Genomic DNA, 18,816 nt, shown 5'->3' with positions numbered 1-18,816 from the left:
GATAGATTAGACCCTTGGCTGTGAATAAAGACCTGATTTGCTCTCCTAGAAACCCACATGGTGGGAAGCAATCAGACAGTGGCCTTACCTTGAGTCCTGCCAGCATGTATGTGGCCCTGGGGACAGGAGGATGGGGGGATGCCCTTCATCTAGGCTGGACCGGGCCAGGATGCAGCTTGTCTGAGCCCGGTTTTCTCTTACCCGTAAAATGAAGAGGGCAGCCTGCCAGCCCCCCGGGGTCCTCCTTCCCTTTCTGGCCTTCCCTGGTTCTGAGATCACAGTGTGTGGCTGCTGTATGGTGGCCAGTGTGAGGCATACGTAGAAATAAGGAATAGCTCCCATTTAAGTGTCCACTGCGTGCCAGGCCTGTGCTGGGTTCTCTTTGAGTTTCATACCAGCTCAGCCCAGAATCATCCCCCTGTGCTCACAGCATCCCTGGGTAACATCACCTGCTCCCCCAGTGGGATGTGGAGATTCCAGACCTCGCCTTCCATCTCACAGCACATGAGGGGTGCTGGGATCAGAACCCAGACCTCTTGACTCCTTTCCATTGGGAAACCAGGCTGCTCTCAGCAGGTGAAGTGAGCTGGTGCATTAAGGTACCCCGAGGCAGAGGATGGACAAGCAGTTGTGAGGTGGGCAGCAAGCAGATGGTCAGTGAGCTGAGCCTGGTTTTGTGATACCAGAGGTGGGCTCCTTCGATGGTTGCCCTCCCTCCGGGGGACATTGCTTCCCCTGCGGTGAAGCCTATTTTCTTCCCCTCGCTGGGAGACTGCCCAGGAAGGCCTGTGTTGGGGCCTTGGAGGTGACTGGAGACACTGCCCTGCGTGCTCTAGACCTTTCCTCTCTGCCCCAGGGGAAGGGTGGCCTTTGCTGAGGCACTGATTGTGTTCCACATGGTTGGTTGTTCATGGCCAGTGTCTTTAGAGGGACTCAGAAGGGAGCTCAGCACACCCAGTGGCTTCTGTCCCCCTAGGGGACCATGTCTCCATACACATTGTCACTTGCCTTCCTCTCCCCTGAGTCTGCAGGGCAGGGGTGCCCCTACAGAGAGATAGGAAGGCATCCAGGAACCCAGCCAGGTGAGGGCCTTCCCACCCTTCCCTGGGGCAGGGGTACAGGGAGTGGGTGTCATTGTCACATGCACAAGGGTTGCCGTGTCCTGGTAGAGCTGTGCCCTGTGTTGGGAGCTTAAGTGGTTCTCACTTTTTATCCTCACGAGAATGCCTGGTTTTCAGCTGAGGCTCAGAGGGGTCACCTGCAGGAGGAGGGTGGGCACACCAAGAATCTGGAGGGGCTCTGAGCCTCCGAGCGAGCACTGATTTCCCTTAATGACCTTCCTGGGGGAACTGACTGCTCTCTGAGCCCCGCTCAGTGGCCCCTGATGGCCCCGCGAGGTGCACAAGGATTTCACGATGCTCATGGGCCCCACATACCCAGGTGGGTAGCTCCTTTCCTCCCAGGACAGAGGATGAGCTGGGCCCTGGGACTGTTGTCCTGCTACAGCTAGAACAACAGGTCACATTTGTGCATGTTTTCCTTGCAGCAGGTACTGTTAGAAGGATGAGTCTGATTTATGCCACCTCTGCGAGGTGGTTTTGGGGACGGTGACAGTGAGGCACAGGTTATGGAGCTTTGGCCAGGGTCAGCCAGCTGAGCAGTGGCAGAGCCAGGGTCTGTGTCACCTGGGGCCCGTGAGCACTGACTCGGCTGGAGTCAGCACTGGGGCGTGTGGTGTCCTAGTGATCCATCGCGATGCTGTCTTCTTTAGCTCATAGAGAAAGCGCGCTTCCAGAACTGCTGGTTTCGTGCCCCCTGTGACGTGGAGGGGAGGTGGGAGGTGGGAGGTGGGGGGAAGTCTGGGAACACAGGCTGAAAGAGCAGAGTGGCCACTGTCAGAGTCACCCCTGCTGGTGGTGCCTCTCCCTGCCTCCCAGGAGTGAGAAGCACGGAGTTTGTCAACGGGAAGACAGCCCGGTGCTTCCCTGGGGCCTGGCCAGGGGTGGACAGTGGCCCGCCTGGCGGGCAGCCCTGCGTGGGAAGAGCCGGGGCAGGACGTGGGGTCGGGGGAGGAAGCCGTCGAGCTCTGGCCCGGAGGATGCAGAAGGAGGCAGCAGTCAGCGGGGCAGGGGAGAAGGGACATTCAGTGTGCCCCAGGTGGAGCTGGCACCCAGCCCAAGGCTTTGCACGCTGCCCTGCAGCAGGACTGCACGCTCCAGCCCCCACGGTGCTCCTGGTGCCCCTGGGGAGATGTCACTCTTTGCTCCACCTGGCAAGGTCCCTTTTATGTTCTCCCATCCTAACTGGGGCGGCTTCATTTGGCTGCTCACACGGTGGGCTCTGGTAGGAATGAGCTGGTTTGCGTAGAGAACTTCCATCTCTAAGCAAAGACACCCTGGTTAATACTTGTCACTCCCCACAGTGCCTCGGGCCGCGCTGCTCCATCTTCAGATTTTGACATTTGAAGGAAGGTTTGAGAAGATAGACGTGCGAGATCAGGGCAGGCGTCCAGGAGGCAGTGGGCACAGACCCAGTGGGTTGGGCCGAGTGGTCCTCAGGACCCAGCAGGGTGTCTGTGAGAATCTGAAGGCCCTTCTGGTCTGGAGGAGCAGCTGGCTTCTCATGGGCCTCCTGCCTCTCTTGTTGGCCCTTTCTGGGCTTGGTGACAATATGGGAGGGTGGGCACACAGGGACCGCCCCTGCTGCCACTCCCACCCTCCTGATGCCCCCTATCTCCAGGCAAAATCCCTGCAGGCAATCAGAACTCACCTCAAAGGTCAATCGAAGCCAATCCAGGCTCCTCCTCCAAACCATTTCTGTGGCCAGATATTAAATTGTTGCCCCTGGAGGTTTTCAGGTCCTGATAGGGAGCAGGTGCGGTGAGCCAGCCCAGCCCCCAGACTTCCCTGCTCATGGGCGGCCTGTAGCACCCGTGAGAAATGGGGGTTCGGAGTCCTCACCCCAGCTGTGCCATACTGCCTGGGGATGTGTCTCAGGATAGGCAAGTTTGGGAAGTGCTGCATTCATCATGGATTTGCTCCGAGCCCGCAGCTACCAGTAAAATGCCACCTAAAGACCAATAATGCTCCATTTGGATCTCATTAGCCTACTTAAAATGGAGACCTTTTCCAGAATAAACATTAATCGTAATAGATTATTACTCATGTACTTAGAAGATGTGAAGTTATGTCCCCTGTCTATGAGAGCCATTCACATTGATCTGCTGGTTGAAGGTGAGAGTCTGGGAGCACTGGGGTGCCACGTGTTGACACGTTTGGTCCTCTGGGCCCATGGATCTCTGCCCAAAGTTGGGGGGTGGGTAGTGGTGAGTGGGAGAGAGAGAAGCACCAGCAAAGCTGGCATTAAGCACTCCAGGGAGAAGCAGTCCTGCAGGGCTAGGGAATGTGGCCTTGGGGGATGGTAAGGTGATGTCCGTGGGGTAGAGACACCCCTCAGTGCCTTTCTGTTTTTGCTTGGAATTCCCTCCTTTCCAAACACATTTGTTTTTAACCTTAGTTTGGGGGTTTTACTGCCCTCCACTGGTGTTGCAGAGGACATTGTGTTCTCCCAAGTTCAGTTGTTGAAGCCCTAAGCCCCAGTGTGATTGTATTGAAGGTAGGACCTTTACAGAGATGTTTAAGAGTAAATGAGGTTGGAAGGGTGGGGCCCTGATCCATTAGAACTGGTGTCCCTGTAAGAAGAGGAAAGGGCCCCAGGGATGAGCCCTGGGGGCCCACAGAGGAAAGGCCATGTGGGGACACAGAGGAGAGGGCCATCTGCAAGCCAACGAAAGGCCTCAGGAGAAAGCAAATCTGTTGACACCTTGACCTTGGACTTCAGCATCCAGACTATGAGACAATAAATGTCTGCTATTTCCCCCCACCCCATCTGTGGCACTTGGTCATGGTGTCTTCTGCTGACTGATGTCCCTGGAAATCCCCCCTTTCTGCCAAGCAAACCTGCATTGGCTGAACCAGGGATGCTCATTGTGTCATCAGACTGAGCCCAAACCTGGAGCCAGGACAAGCATTGCCCAGGTCTGCACTGATGGGGTAGATGGATCCATCTGGGGTCTCGTCTTTCCTCACCTCTATGTCCACTGCACCCCCACAGTGGCTGATACATGGGAGGCACCCAGCTTATTCATGGAGTGAATGAATGAACAGATTGTCTTCATGCAGATGTGGTGTGTGGAATTTAGAACCCCAGTGGGTGGGGCTGCGAACCCAGTCGGACCACACTTGCTTTGGAAATTCAGGGCCCCCATGTGGCAGTGACCTTTTCTCGGGTCCGTATCCAGGGTTCCTCTGAAGAGTACTTTGAAGGGCCCTCCCAGCCCTGTAATGGGCCCTGTAGAATAACCTTAACTAACACACAGTAAGTATATGTGCTGCTGAAGCGAGCACATCTACCACACAGTAAGACAGCGGTCCTCAGCCAGGGATGATGTGGCCCCTCAGGGGACATCTGGCAATTTTTAGAAGCGTTTTTTTTTTTTTTTTTAGATTTTATTTTTGTATTTGAGAGAGCATGCACGCGTGCTGGGGAGGGGGAAAAGAAGAAGCAGACTTCCCGCTGAGCAGGGAGCCCAATGTGGGGCTCAATCTCAGGACCCCTGGGATCATGACCTGAGCCAAAGGCAGATGCTTAACTGACTGAGCCACCCAGGCGCCCCTAAAACATTTTTGGTTGTCACAGCTGGGGTTGAGGTGCCAATGGCATCTGGTGGGTGGAAGCCAGCAATGCTGCCTAACACCCTGTCATGAAAAGCATAGGCCTCCGGCCCAGAGAACCCACCATCCCGACAGAGTGCAGTGCCAAGGCCTAAAAACTCTTCAGCAAGATCAGGTTTCCTAGTCCATGATGATTTAATTAGGGAATGTCAGTTCTGAAGAGGAAAGGGTGTTTAGCAGACAGGGAGCTTTTCTTCTGGGTCAAAAAGTGAGCAGATGGTTGCATGTTGCATGATTTGAGGGAACTAGTGACATCTGAAGGGCCTCGGAAGGCTCGGGAGAGACAGGAGGCTGGCGATTGTGAGCCTTGCTTTGGAAACGATGGGATGGGTGAGGCTCCTTCCCTTCCTGTGAGGCTCATGTGAAGGCAGCTGTTCCCCTGGGTCCTTGGGTCCTTCTGGCCCCCCTGTGCTGTGATGGGTGGGTTGACAGTGCCAGGCCCCGGAAGATAGAAAGGGAGTTGGTTTTAGAAGGAAGCAGGGAGGAGACTTCTTCTTTTGAGGCAGGGAGGAGGCAGGAATGTTTTTCAGGTGAGAGAGGAGTCATTTGGTAGAAGGAGCCATGAGGCTTTAAAAGGGCCTGTCTTGCAAGACACCAGCTCCAAGTAGGGCCTGGGTAGCATAGGGTGCAGGAGAGACGGGACGGTTTAGAACCACGAATAGATGTGCTTCCAGACGGTGCCTTCAGTTCTAGAGGTGCTTATTGCAAGAGAAAGTGTGACGAGTCCAAGGGAGAGCTAAGGTGAATCAGACCAGTTCCTGAACTCAGGAGGCTTGGACTTCGTTTGTGTCATCTTCTCCCGGGTGGCACTTCCTCCACTGGGATTTCTCCGCCAGGTGCTCCAAGAGAAGTATCTGCTCGTGAGCAAAGTTGGGAAGCACCGCGCAAATACCACTTGGGCGTTTGCAATAGTGAGCGTGAATTGCTCTGAGAAAATGTACAGCAAGAGGCCAGTTCAGGTTTAGCAGAGCGTTTTCCAAACCCTGTTCATTTGTTGGGATGAGGCTGCCAGATTCAGTATATAAAAAATATAAGGTGCCCAGTTAAATCTGAATCCCAGATAAACAAGGAATTACCAAGACGTGTTTATACTAAAGCCCTTTTTCAATGATCTGAAATTCAAATTTATCTGAACATCCTCTCTTTTATCTGGCAGCTTCCCACCCGGGCATGGGGTGGATGTTTGGGGGCATGACTCCGTCCCGGGCCGCACCTGTGCCAACTCTCCAGTCCCTTCTTCTGTGGACCTCTTTGTAACATTTGCCCTCCTTTGTTCAGTGACATATTGCTGGATGTCCAGCCAATCATTTTCTGGCGTCCCGACTGCCCGGACAGCTGTGAGCTGGAAATGCATGAAAGGCACCACCTGGTGTGGGCAGAGCCCAGGGTAGCCAAGCCAAGGCCAGGCTGGGCAGATCCCCCGGAGCGGTGGGGTCCAGAGGTGATGGAGCATCTCGTGGCCAACAAGTGGAGCATGCACGGTGTGCTTCGAAATAAGGAGCAGCCTCTGTGGCCGGCAGGGGCTGTGGGGGTGAGGAAGCTGGGAAGAAGAGCAGCAAAGAGAGAGGGAATGGATCAGAGGAAAGGCCAAGAAGAGGAGCGTGGCAGGCAGAGCTGGAGGGAGAGATTACAGGGGACGCCTGGCCTAGGGACAGGGACAAAGTAGCAGGTAGGACATGCTCAGTCCTACCACAGTGCCCTGGGAGTCCCCACACTGGGGCTCCCTGTTGTTCCTCACAACAAGCTCTGAGTAATCAAGAACAGGCTTGATGATGGTAATGTCTGTCTTCCTCTCCCTTGCGTTAGTCACACTGGCCTCTGATATTTAACACACCAGGCGTGCTTCTGCCCCAGGGCCTTTGCACTTGCTGTTCCTTTTACCTGTGATGCCCCGACCCCTCGAGCCTCCCAGATATCCTCCTGGCTCCTTGTTTTATCCTCCTTTACCTTGTTTCTGATCTTTGCTTAAGTATTTCCTCCTTGGAGGGCTTTGCCAACTACTTTATTTTAAAATCACAATGCCCCTACCCTGGCTTGATTTTTCTCCGTAGTACTTATCACCATCTGGCAGCCTGTACATTGTGCTTGTTTATTTGTTTCTTAACTGTCTTCTCCCTGAAAAATGTAACTTCCAGGAGGACAAGAATTTTGTCTGTTTTGTTCTTCTGTTGAATCCCCAACTCCCAGAATGGTGCCTGGTTGCGACTGGGAATTTGGTAAAGGTTTATTGAATGACTGAATGATGTGAGCTCTTCCCTAAACAGCCCTTGTCACTCCCACTTTACAGATGAGGAACCGGAGGGTAAGCCCTGTCCAGGGTCTGAAGCCAGTTGTGTGGGGGAGAGCAGGCTTTGTCCCCAAGCCCTGTGCCCATCCTGCGGGGGCCTGGCAGGGGAGGGGCGGGCAGGGCCGTAGTCTGGCACGAGGTGAGACAGGCCCCGGGGTCCGATGTCCCTCACTGACTGCTTCGTCTCCTCTTATCAGGCTGCGGTCCCGAGCCGGTGTCTGTCCCCGATGGCCCCCGCAGCAGCTCGGTGGAAGGGAGCCCCTTCCGCCCCCCGTCACACTCCTTCTCTGCCGTCTTCGATGAAGACAAGCCTATAGCCAGCAGTGGGACTTACAACTTAGACTTTGACAGCATCGAGCTGGTGGATGATTTCCAGACCTTGGAGCCCCGCTGCTCAGACTCTAGTAAGAGTCAGGAATGCAAAGTGAGCACGCGGAGGAAGTCCACGGATTCCGTGCCCGTCTCCAAGTCCACGCTCTCCCGATCTCTCAGCCTGCAAGCTAGTGACTTTGATGGTGCTTCTTGCTCAGGCAACCCCGAAGCCGTGGCCCCGGCCCCAGATGCGTATAGCACAGGCTCAAGCAGTGCTTCCAGTACCCTTAAGCGAACTAAAAAACCAAGGCCACCTTCCTTAAAAAAGAAGCAGACCACTAAGAAACCCACGGAAACCCCCCCAGTGAAAGAGACACAACAAGAGCCCGTGGAAGAGTGTCCCGTCCCCAGCGAGGAGACTAGAGCATTCGAGATAAAGCCAGAATTGGCCAAGACGGAAGGTTCTGGACCGGCCGTGTCAGAGGAGGCGCCCCTGGATCTTGCTGCTGTGCCCAAGGCTCCCTGCCCTCTGGACTCAGAGGGTGCCGAAGGGGCCATCCCCCCGGCGTCTGGAAGTGGCAGGGTGCAGAACTCACCCCCCATTGGAAGGAAACCGTCGCCTCTTGCCACGGCTCCGGAGGCAGCAGAGGTGACCCCGTCCGAGAGTGGGGGGCAGGAGGACTCCCCCGTCAAAGGGCTCTCGGTGAGGCTGGAGTTTGACTATTCTGAGGACAAGGGTAGTTGGGACACCCAGCAGGAAAACCCCCCTCCCACCAAAAAGCTAGGCAAAAAGCCAGTTGCCAAAATGCCCCTAAGGAGGCCAAAGATGAAAAAAACACCCGAGAAACTCGACAACACTCCTGCCTCGCCTACCAGATCCCCCGATGAACCCAATGACATCCCTATGGCTAAAGGTACCTACACCTTTGATATTGACAAGTGGGATGACCCCAATTTTAACCCTTTTTCTTCCACCTCAAAAATGCAAGAGTCTCCCAAACTGCCCCAACAGTCCTACAACTTTGACCCAGACGCCTGTGATGAATCCATTGACCCTTTTAAGACGTCCTCTAAAACCCCCAGCTCACCTTCTAAATCCCCAGCCTCCTTTGAGATCCCAGCCAGTGCCATCGAAGCCAATGGAGTGGATGGGGATGGGCTGAACAAGCCCGCCAAGAAGAAGAAGACGCCCCTAAAGACGTAAGTTCAGGGGTGCAGGTGGTCAGGTTAGAGGCGGGGCTGCGCGTTGGCTGTGACCCTGGGTCTCGTGTCTGGATGGACGTGGCTGCCCTGACCTTTCCCCCAGCTGCCGTAACGCTGCCAGGTTTGCAACACGATACCTGTTTCCTTTCCTCTCTGCTCCTGTGGTGGTGGCACCTCCCAGCCACATGTCCCTTTGGGTCTAGAGTCCTCGATCTTTCACTTATTGTGGCAGTGGTTTAAAGCATTACTTTCAGCTGGAGACCTGACATTTGACTCCAGGGGACTGTGGGAGAGCCCATAGACAGGGAACTGTCCTGTAGAGACCTGGTCAACCCCCCTTTGGTGACTTTTACCTTTTTCCTATTTTGCGTGGGAATTGCTTTTTGGAGTGGGCTACAAGCTAGGAGATCTACCCTTAAAATATTGTTAGAATTTAGAGTATTTCTGTCTGCCCGTTAATGGGACACCAGCCCAGGAGTGAGGCCCATGAGCGAGAGGTCTGGCCTGGATACCCCCCCCCTTGCACCCCAGCCAACCTGTGAGAAGCACCTCGTTTGTCTTCCTCCCTTTTTCTAGCCATCTTTTGCAGACAAGATTCCAAGGCCCTGTAGGTTCAGAAGAGATCAGTGGAACTCGAGTGGGAGAACACAGTCCCCATAATCCCTGGGAGGCCATTAATAATCGGTTCAAGTAGCCACCGACACTTGCCAGGGCGAGTGCCCTTCAGGACCTCCTGTCTGGGCCTCTGCAATTCATCCCCAGACCCAGCTGTCACCTGGATGGCTGCGGATCCCTGCTCAGGACATGGTTCCCAGCATCGTGGGGATGGTGCTTGGAGCCTTTCTCTTGCCCTCATGTGAAGTGTGGTCAGTTTGATCAAGGCCATAGGGACCAGGCTTCTGGCACCAACCCAGCAGAGCAGACCACAGCTGCTGGCGCCTCTGACTCTGCCCGGTACAAATGGAGACAGAGTGACCTTTTTACATGCCATTCTGGGCTCCCCAAAGGGTTCACATTTGAGAAGCACCTGGAACTTCCTGAGAGGAGGTTCTCTAAGCAGACATTAGCCTCGAATATTTCAAGACTCATCTGAGATTGGCTCCCCAGTGAGGCTCTTCCTAGATGCTCTGTTGAAGCTGTGCTGGAAGCTTTATTATTTTTTTGTTTGTTTTTTAGTATGTCCTTTATTTTTATTTTTATTTATTTTTATTTTTTATTTTTTTAAAGATTTTATTTATTTATTCATGAGAGACAAAGAGAGAGAGGCAGAGACACAGGCAGAGGGAGAAGCAGGCTCCCTACAAGGAGCCCAATGTGGGACTCGATCCTGGATCCCGGGATCAGGATCTGAGCCAAAGGCAATGCTCAACCGCTGAGCCACCCAGATGTCCCTGTCCTTTATTTAAAAAAAAAATTCTCTTTATTTGAGAGAGACAGAGACAGAAATAGCAAGAGAGTGTGCCAGGGGGAGGAGAGGGAAAAGCAGGCTCCCCGCTGAGCAGGGAGCCCTATGTGGAGCTTGATCCTAGGACCCCAGGATCATGATCTGAGCCAAAGGCAGACTCTTACCCGACTGAGCCACCCAGACGTCTGTGATGAATCCACAGGCCCAGATTCATCATTCACCATGAATAAGTGCCCCAGAAGCTTTATTTTAGGCCTCAAACAGAAGCCTGAAATGCCCAAATGACATAGCCACAGTCTCCCATTTTTGGAATGAGAGCCAGCCTATAGCCACCCACCCGTACCCTCCCTGTACAGTCTGACCCATCATCAGAGCTAACCAGCAGGTCAGGGAAGCCAGCCCATCCCTGAGTCTCGCCTCTAGTGTAGACGGCTTGGAATCCTACACCAGTGGGACAAAGCTCTTTGGGCATCAGAGCCTTCTGGGGTAATTGGAACCGAGGGGGGAGGGATTGCTCTCAGCCAGCCCCTCTCCAAAAGCTGGGATGTCGCCCTGCCTTGCAAGCAGCACCTACAGTGGATGGCTCTTGTATCCCAGCCCGCTGATAACCAGTTGTCTGCGGATTTATCTTTTTTGTCAGTTCCTTTTGTCTGTCTCTCTTTTTTCTTGTCTTCTTGTCTTAGGATGGTTGAAGATGTGATGTCTGTGTGTTCTCTGTTGTAAGTAAATTTAATGGAATCTGCTGCTCATACTACCTGTGCCGCTTTCTGCTTTTTCGTTTTTGCTTTCAAGCTCTTTTAATTTCCTCTCTGTGGCTGCTGCTCACATATTTCTGTGTCAGGCCTGGGGACGGCAGGGGGGGGGGGGAGCATGGGGCTCCCCAGTAGCAGAGGTTACTTTCCTGTTTCAGAACGATTAGCATAAATGAAACTGCTTGGCTGTGAAAATGTGATTATCCAACATCTGCCTGCTTGTCAGGAATGGAACTTTTTTATCCCCCCTTGCATATTGGATGTCTTCATCTGAAACCCATATATTTTTTTTAAAAGCTCTCATTCTGTTCTTTCATTTCAAATCGGACTAGTGAGCAATTGCTTTCAAAGTACTGTGGCTTCACGACAAAATAACCAGCCAGCCGACCACAGGCAGTGGACCGGGGTCGCTTGTTCATGCTAACATGTGAGGCAGAGGTCATTGGGCTGTTTCTAATTGAGACCCCCTAAAATGCAGGGTTGGCTTGGAGGGAAACACATGACTGTGAGAGCCCTCGCCAGCCTGCTCTGGGCCCGCGTCCTTGGTCGCCCAGGACCAGGCTGGGTATCGATCAGCTTGCCACCCAGGGGTCACCCTGCTGGGCGTTGGTGGAAACAAGAGACCACCTCTGTGTCTGTGCTGTTTTGCCAACGGCCAGGAGGGATGCTGTGGGCAGCTCCCAGGGCCCCGAGGGCGGGTACCTTCCTGCCTCTCTGTCCTTACAAGGGAAGCTGGCCTGGTCACAGGCATCCCGCGGTCCAGGTATAGAGTTGAGTCTCTCAGGTTTGCATCTGCCCAAGAGATTTCTTTAGTTTTTTAGAACCATTTAGCAACTCCAAAATATACAGTTATATATTTATATGCATGGATAAATATATGCTTCAGGCTGGGACTGCACTGTTCGTATGGCAAATGCTATAAATGCTATAAATAACCATTTCTAAGTATTTTTTCATGACTGAGTGCCATTGTTGGAGCGTTTTATTGAAGAGAACACAGGGAAGGAACTGAGGGCCAAATTGCTCTGTCCATCCAGTTACTATTTAGAGCAGGGAAAGGTCTGGGGACTTTCCCCACCCCAAGAAGCTGTTGCTTTGCTGGGGGCAGGACCATACCACAGGGGGGCCTGAGACCAGAGGCCAGTCTGCCTGGGAAATGACCCCCTGACACTCTGACTCAGTGAGCCATGTACGCGAACAGTGCTTTCCTTCTGACCCCTTTGCAAGTCTGAGCTGATGTTTCCTTTGCCTGAGTGACCTGCGTGCACCCCCGGTTATTTTCAAGAAGGAGAAAGGAAGGGAGAAAAGGGTCATTAACCCTGGTCAGGAATAGGCCGTAATCATCTCATTCCTGAAAGAGAGGTCTGGAGACGGGTTGTTGTACCCTGCGAGTGTACTTTACGCTACCGAAGTTAGAGTGTTTAAGATGGTAGTTTGTATGTCCTGTGTTTTCTATTACAATTTATTTATTTATTTATTTTAAAGATTTTGTTTATTTATTCATGAGAGACAGAGAGAGAGAGGCAGAGACACAGGCAGAGGGAGAAGCAGGCTCCACGCAGGGAGCCTGATGCAGGGCTCGATCCGGGGACTTCAGGATCACGCCCTGAGCTGGAGGCAGACGCTCAACCGCTGGGCCACCCAGGCATCCCACTAAGGCTGTATTTTGAAACAGCCTCAGGCTTGAACCCAGCTGTACCCCATCTCTGAGACACCAGCTGAGAGCCAGTGAGCTCAGCGCCCCCCCCCCCCCCCCCCAGTTCCCATCCTGAGCTCACTTGAGCTTCGCTCCTTCTCTGTGGCTTTAGATGCCTGGGTGATCTGAAACACACGCAGCTGCAAGCAGCACCATTCAAGCCAAATGCTCCGTGTGGGTCAATCCCCTGCCCGGGTCTGGGGTCCCTAGGTGCCACCACTGTCCATCAGCCCGCAGGATGTTCCACAAGGTGGCCATACCTTCTCCTCAAGCCCCCAAACCAGATGGTTCACTCCAGGCTTGCCAACGAGAGGACAGTTTTCCTGAATAGGCTCCAGGCATGTTGATTTTCTCATTAATGTCTTTCTTCCTCCTACATGTATTTTTGCTTTCAGCTTTCTGCCCGATTCTTTGGCTTGAAAAATTCATCTATGTTAAGTCCGTGCAGCATGACTGGATGAATCAAAATTTTTTTTTTTTTTTGTAAACTGCTTATTCCACTAACAGTGGATAGATTTTTCTGAATCTATTGGCTCCCACACTTCCCTTTCTCGTTAGGAAAGCTGTTGAGGCCTGAAACCGTCTCCCGGTCTGCTGGTGCTCTTCCCTGCACCCGCCCCTCTGTGAGCTTCCCTCCAGCACTCGGGACCACTGTGGTGGTTCTCAGTCTCCCTTTCCAAGATCCTGATAATCCAACCATTCAGAAAAAATGAGTACAAATCAATATAAGGGCCATCACACATGAAAATCTCATTTGCACTTTTTGGCTGCTGCTAAGGAACCACCACCTCCATTAAACGGCCTCCTGCTCCCTCTGGGCAGGTGGTGGTGTCACCAAGAGCAGGTAGTTTGGGATTGTAGCTCGAACTGCTTCCTCTGCACACTGTTCCATGACCCGGCTCCTCGGGGGCTTGCTTTGTGTCCATAAAGTCTCTGAACAATATGACTGAGGTCCTAAACGATATGAGTGAGGTCCATGTCATTTTTGGCGGGGGATTTTGGATGCTTACCTTTTCACCACAGTGCCTCTTTATAGTTTGAAGATGAAAAGACCATCTAAATTATGTGTACTTTGGCATTATGTGCTCTGTGGAACAGAGCCTTTTGGTTAGCTGTTTGGTTGGCCCTCAGACTGGGGTTTGGGAGGCTTGACAGTGACCTTACTGCAGCCTGACCCCAGGGGCCCTGGGACATGACCTCCACCCCCTTCAGCCCTTTCCTCTGCCCGCACACCTGGGCCACGAGCCTTACTGAATGGAACCACTTTGCCCCATGGGTGCCACCCCCCTTGGCTGCCACTTCAGTGCCCTGTCTCCCACACTTGCCCTGCCCCTCCAGCCCTTCCCTGGGCATCTCTGTGCTGCCTGCCCTCTGTGCTTGGTTGGGGCTACTCTGAGGTCACTTAATGCTGTAATGATGATGCAGATACATGCATTTTTAAAAAAGATTTTATTTTCATTGACAGAGCATAAGCAAGGGGAGTGGCAGGCAGAGGGAGAAGGAGAAGCAGATTCCCTGCTGAGTAGGGAGCCTGACACTGGGCTCGATCCCAGGACCCAGGGATCATGACCTGAACTAAAGGCAGACTCTTAACCAACTGAGCCACCCAGGTGCCCCAATACATGCATTTTTAATAGAAAATATAAAGATCCTCATAGTACCTGTTAAGCTCATAGGCATCTCATTCCATGGAAACATAGTTGTTCATCTTTAACATGGAACCGAAGCAAACAGTTTGCTAGCTCAGCGACATATTTGATCATTGCTTGTTTTCTCCAAAAATTCAACAGATAGGTAAATCTGTACATTTGAAACAAAGCTCTATTAAACCTGCCTCCTTAGAAAGTGATCGTGAGGGACACCTGAGTGGCTCTGCGGTTGAGCGTCTACCTTCAGCTCAGGGCATGATCCTGGGGTCCTGGGATTGAGTCCCGCATTGGGCTCCTTATAGGGTGCCTGCTTCTCCCTCTGCCTCTCTATGAATAAATAAGTAAAATCTTAAAAAAAAGAAAGAAAAGAAAAGAAAAAAAAGAAAAGAAAGAAAGAGATTGTGAAGATTCAGGATTCAGGAAGTCCCGACCATAATCACAGCTGGCGGGCATTTGGAAATCTATCACATGTACAAATACAGGACAGCTGCAGTTCCAGGACATGTCAGCCCTGCATTCACCTTTCTAATACAGCCCGCTTCCCTGCAGCAGCTGGATGTAGAAACTGGATGCCCAGCCATACCAGACCCACCCCTAGGGTGCTGATGCCATCACCAGAAAGAATCTGGCCAGCGCTGTAGGCGTGCTTGAGGCTTTGTTACACAGAAATCACAAATCACAGGAAAATGAGATTTTGGCTTAGAAATAATTACTACCACCTAAACAGGTACTTGCTACAAGGCCGATTCTCTTTAAGTGACAGTAGTGAGGCAGGAGCTGTCACTGGTGCTGCGCTCACTTTGAGCCCCACTGAGGCTCTTGTCTACATGATTTCATTTCATTGTCTCAGTCCTAGAGAGTGGATTTTTGCTCTTGCCCACCTAGGCACGAGGAAGCCCAGGCCTTGAGCTGTTAGGACTTGCTGAGCGTTGTGGGGCTAGTCCATGTAGAGGCTGGACCCCATGGGTCCTGCTCTTACCACACTCTTGTATGTGAGCACCCTGCAGGCTTCCTTTCATTGACTTTAGAAACTCAGCGGTGCTTCCCCATCTAGGTCCGCGAGAGCTTCAGGCTGGCTTATTAGTTCAAGAAACCTGGATGGAGCTAGATTAGAAAGATGCCCAGCTAATTAAAATGACGTGTCTGGGCTGTAATTACATCAGCTCGCTGTGGCAACACTGATAATCTCCCACTGGTTAAAAACTCCGATTGGCAATTACAGATGTTTTTCTTTGAATGCTTGCTTAGTAAATGGCCTCTTCTGCACTTCTGGTGCAGCCTTGGGGAACGTCGTGGGGAAAGACCTCGTCCATGTGGTCCCTAGGGATGCAAAGATTAGGAGCTGTATGGCAACATAGCCTCCTCCAAGGCCTCTCCCAGCTCTGGTCCAGGAGACCCAAGGAGAACAGGGTTTTAGATTCACGAGTCTGGATGCCCTTTGAGGGTCACCCAGCTCCCCGTCTCCCTGACACACAGTGACATCTGCCCCCACCTTTCCACATCCAACAGAGGGTAAGGTGACCCCTTCAGGAGCTGAATGTTTTCCCGTGGTGGGCACCATTGCTGTCACACTACAGACATGCAGCAGAGTGACAGTAAGGTTGTTGGGAGCGGCATCCTTGTCCCCTAACCAAGGGGGTCCCTTTTCTCATCACTTATGTTCAAAGTTCCAGAAATCCTAGCAATGAACAGTTACAATAGACCTGGTCACAGTCCCTTGCATCTGTATAGCCCATGGTGGGGCCTTTACCTGACACCGTTTCCCTTTTTTTTTTGCAAAATATGGGCACTTTGAGCTCCATTTTACAGGCAAGCCAATAGGCAGGGTAGGTCAGGGAGTGGGCTTCCCCGACCCCGGGAGTGACGATCTGGACTCACTCGCATCCTCCAGCGTCTTCCCAGTCCCCAGCCAAGCTCTGGCAGCCAGAGTCGAGGAGAGCAGCCTCCCAGCCCTCCCACAGTGCATGGACCAGCATGAAATAATTACCAGAAGCATCCTCAGAGATGACAGGACCCGTGTATAATAACTGGGACCTCTGCATCTTGAAGCAGCAGACACTACAGGGAGCGGCCTCCTCTCTTGGACGTGAAGGTGTCGTGTCACTTGGTGCAACTGGCGTTACCCTTCCTGGCCTGCCAGCTGCCTGTGGCCGGGGCCCAAGCTGGACGTGGCTCCCCCTCCAAGCCGACCCTTTGAGGCTTAGCACTGAAAGCAGATGAAAGAGATTTTTGAAAACAATGTTCTGGAAGATGTCCCCTTAAAGTACAGGAGATGATATCGATGACCAGAAGAGGGGTTGTTTTTCTTCACATCTTTTCCAGGCCAATTTATTAAAGATTTTATTCATTTATTTGAGAGAGAGAGAGAGACCAGAGCAAGCGAGAGAGAGCACAAGTGGAGGGGGGACAGGCAGAGGGAGAGCGAGAAGCAGATGCCCCCCGCTGAGCAGGGAGCCCAACTCAGAGCTCGATCCCAAGACCCCGAGATCTTGACCTGAGCCGAAGGCTGATGCTTCACCAACTGGGCCATTTTGTAAATTAAAATGAGAACCCCCAAATGGCTAGGATTGGAAGTTTCAGGCCGTGTTCTGAAGGAACACCTCCAGACATCAGCAGGGACCGAAGGTCCTGCCGAGAGCCAGCCTCCTGTAACCACACACGTTAGGACGCAGACATTTCTCGGGGTGGGGGAGTGGATCAGATAGCCCCCCACTGTTGTACTGTCATCTGCCTCTGAAGGGAGGGGTGAGGGACCCTGGGTGGGGTGAGGGGGAAGGAGACCCCATTGGCAGGTGGGAAAGAAGGCAGCTAAGTGAGCTTGGTGACCTGAAACTCACCGTGATCAGCTGCCAGGGGACGAGCTAAGATTCCAGGCGGGACGCTTCGCTGAGCCGAGCTGGTAACCGGAGCTGGGCACTGACCCAGGGCCACAGTCCCTGGAAAAAAATCTCTCTGGTGGCTCTTAGCCTGTGAGGTGCATCCTGGGTGCCCTGTGCCATTGTGAGGTGTGCTGGGGAGGGGGTGGTTTCTGTTAAATAATTTAGGGTTAAATGATGCTTTGGCACTGTTGGAGAAGGAGGCAGCTGATTCACTGTTACCTCCCAACTTAAAACAGTCTTTAATAGGACAATGCAATAATAGCCCTGAGCTCCTATATCTGGAAAGTGAGAGATCTGGAGAGGGCCCCAGAAATCAGCCTGTCCCTCGCTGTCCCTAGCTTACCCCTCATTTACAAGATGGGGAAGACAGGAGGTCTTCCTGAACAAATACTTCTATGCTACATCCTAAGAACGGGTGCCCACGCCAGTCACAGGTGCTGAGCTCCGGCCCAGCTGTGTGCGGTTTGCACGAATCTCTGCTCCTCCCGAGTGATGCACACATTGGGGCGTAGGCCTGCCAGATGCATGAGGTCTTGCTGGCCGTTGATCCATCAAACCGTCTTCGTTCCCCTGAACAGGCCAAGCCCACTCCTGAAGGGCCATCTCCGTGTTTCAGCCCTTGAGCTCATATGGCCACAAGCCCACACACTCGCAGGTTCGGGGAAGGGCTTCCAGGAAATATGTCACCTTAAAGCTCATATAGAGGAATCATTTTTAAGCGATGCCTTTGACAATCTGCAGAAATAGAGGTGCTTTAAAGCAGAACTGTTATCTATACGTTCTGTTAAAAAAAAGAATTCAGGCATTAGGGATCGCCGCTCACCCTCTTGGACAGCTGCTTTCTGAGCAAATCACATGTCACCGCCTGGTTCTTCTCAAGTAGGAAAGAACCATCTGGTAGCTTCTGTGGCTTCCGGGTACCTCATCCACCGTGCCCAGCACAGTTTGAGGCACATCGAACGAGCTTGGAACTCACTCACTGGATGGGGCGGGCGGGGATCAGTGGAGGGGCAGTGCTGGGAGTGTCCTCGTGTAACCTCCTGGGGACCCGAGGGGCCCAGAGCTTCTCGTTTCCAGGGAATGCCTCTCGAGGTTCCCTTCCAGCCTAAGGTCTCCAGGCCATTTGAAATAGGTCATTTTTTCCCCTTAATTTGACTTCTGTCGTCTTTGCATCTGCAAATCTGATGTGGCCCCAGCCCTGCAGGCCCTGGCAGGACTTGGGGAAATGTTCCAGGTGACTTGCAAAGCTGCTCTTAGCAAGCAGCAATACGGGAGCAATGTGCATTCCTCCCTTGCCTCGGAGGATGGCCCGGGTTATGTTCTCAGAGAGGGACCAAGCTGGGGCCAGTTGCAAAATGTCGTCAGGGTGTGGGGACATTCTTCATGTCGTACGTGAGACCGACAGAGAAGCAACACTCACGACGGGCTGTCCTGGAAGCTCGGTGCATAGTGCTCAGATCCGCTCCTGGTCAGGCTGTGCTGCTCACACTTAACTCCCTTGGACTCTCTCAGGCGCCCAAACGGCAGAAGCCCCTTTGCAGCCAGAGGCTTACGAGTGGTCGGAAAATTGCTGAGCTGAGCCTCTCCTACCAGGTGAATCAGAAACCTCGAGTCCTTGGACAGGCTCAGAGTTTAGAATCTGGTTCCAGACCCCACCCTGCCTGGCCCAAACCTTTCCCTATTTTTTTTTCTCTCCACCCCGACACTAACTCTCCTTTTGTTTTTTGTTTTGGTTTTTTTTGTGTTTTTTTTGCAGAGTTGGATTACAGAAACTCCTATGAAATTGAATATATGGAGAAAATTGGCTCCTCCTTACCTGTAAGTTCTACCTCAGGCCCGTAGGGGACTTGCTTTCCCTCTCTGTCTTGTGAAAATGCAGGGGCTGGCCTCCTCCTGAGCT

At 52.6% G+C, this 18,816-nt stretch overlaps 1 protein-coding gene across 1 annotated transcript in view; it reads left to right on the top strand.

Annotated features, from left to right (window-relative positions):
• Nucleotides 1–18,816, top strand: part of TACC2 (transforming acidic coiled-coil containing protein 2) — a 219,079-nt gene that overhangs the window by 172,844 nt on the left and 27,419 nt on the right. The window contains exons 10-12 of the mRNA XM_041730819.1: nt 7,218–8,532; nt 17,514–17,571; nt 18,174–18,734. Coding sequence (XP_041586753.1) covers nt 7,218–8,532; nt 17,514–17,571; nt 18,174–18,734 — 1,934 coding nt within the window. The remainder of the gene's footprint in view (nt 1–7,217; nt 8,533–17,513; nt 17,572–18,173; nt 18,735–18,816) is intronic.

Source organism: Vulpes lagopus, chromosome 2 (genome assembly GCF_018345385.1).
Source record: "Vulpes lagopus strain Blue_001 chromosome 2, ASM1834538v1, whole genome shotgun sequence".
In the NCBI taxonomy this organism is placed as follows: Eukaryota; Metazoa; Chordata; class Mammalia; order Carnivora; family Canidae; genus Vulpes; species Vulpes lagopus.
The sequence above is the reverse complement of the archived record's forward strand: the minus strand, read 5'-3'. Positions and strand labels throughout refer to the sequence as shown.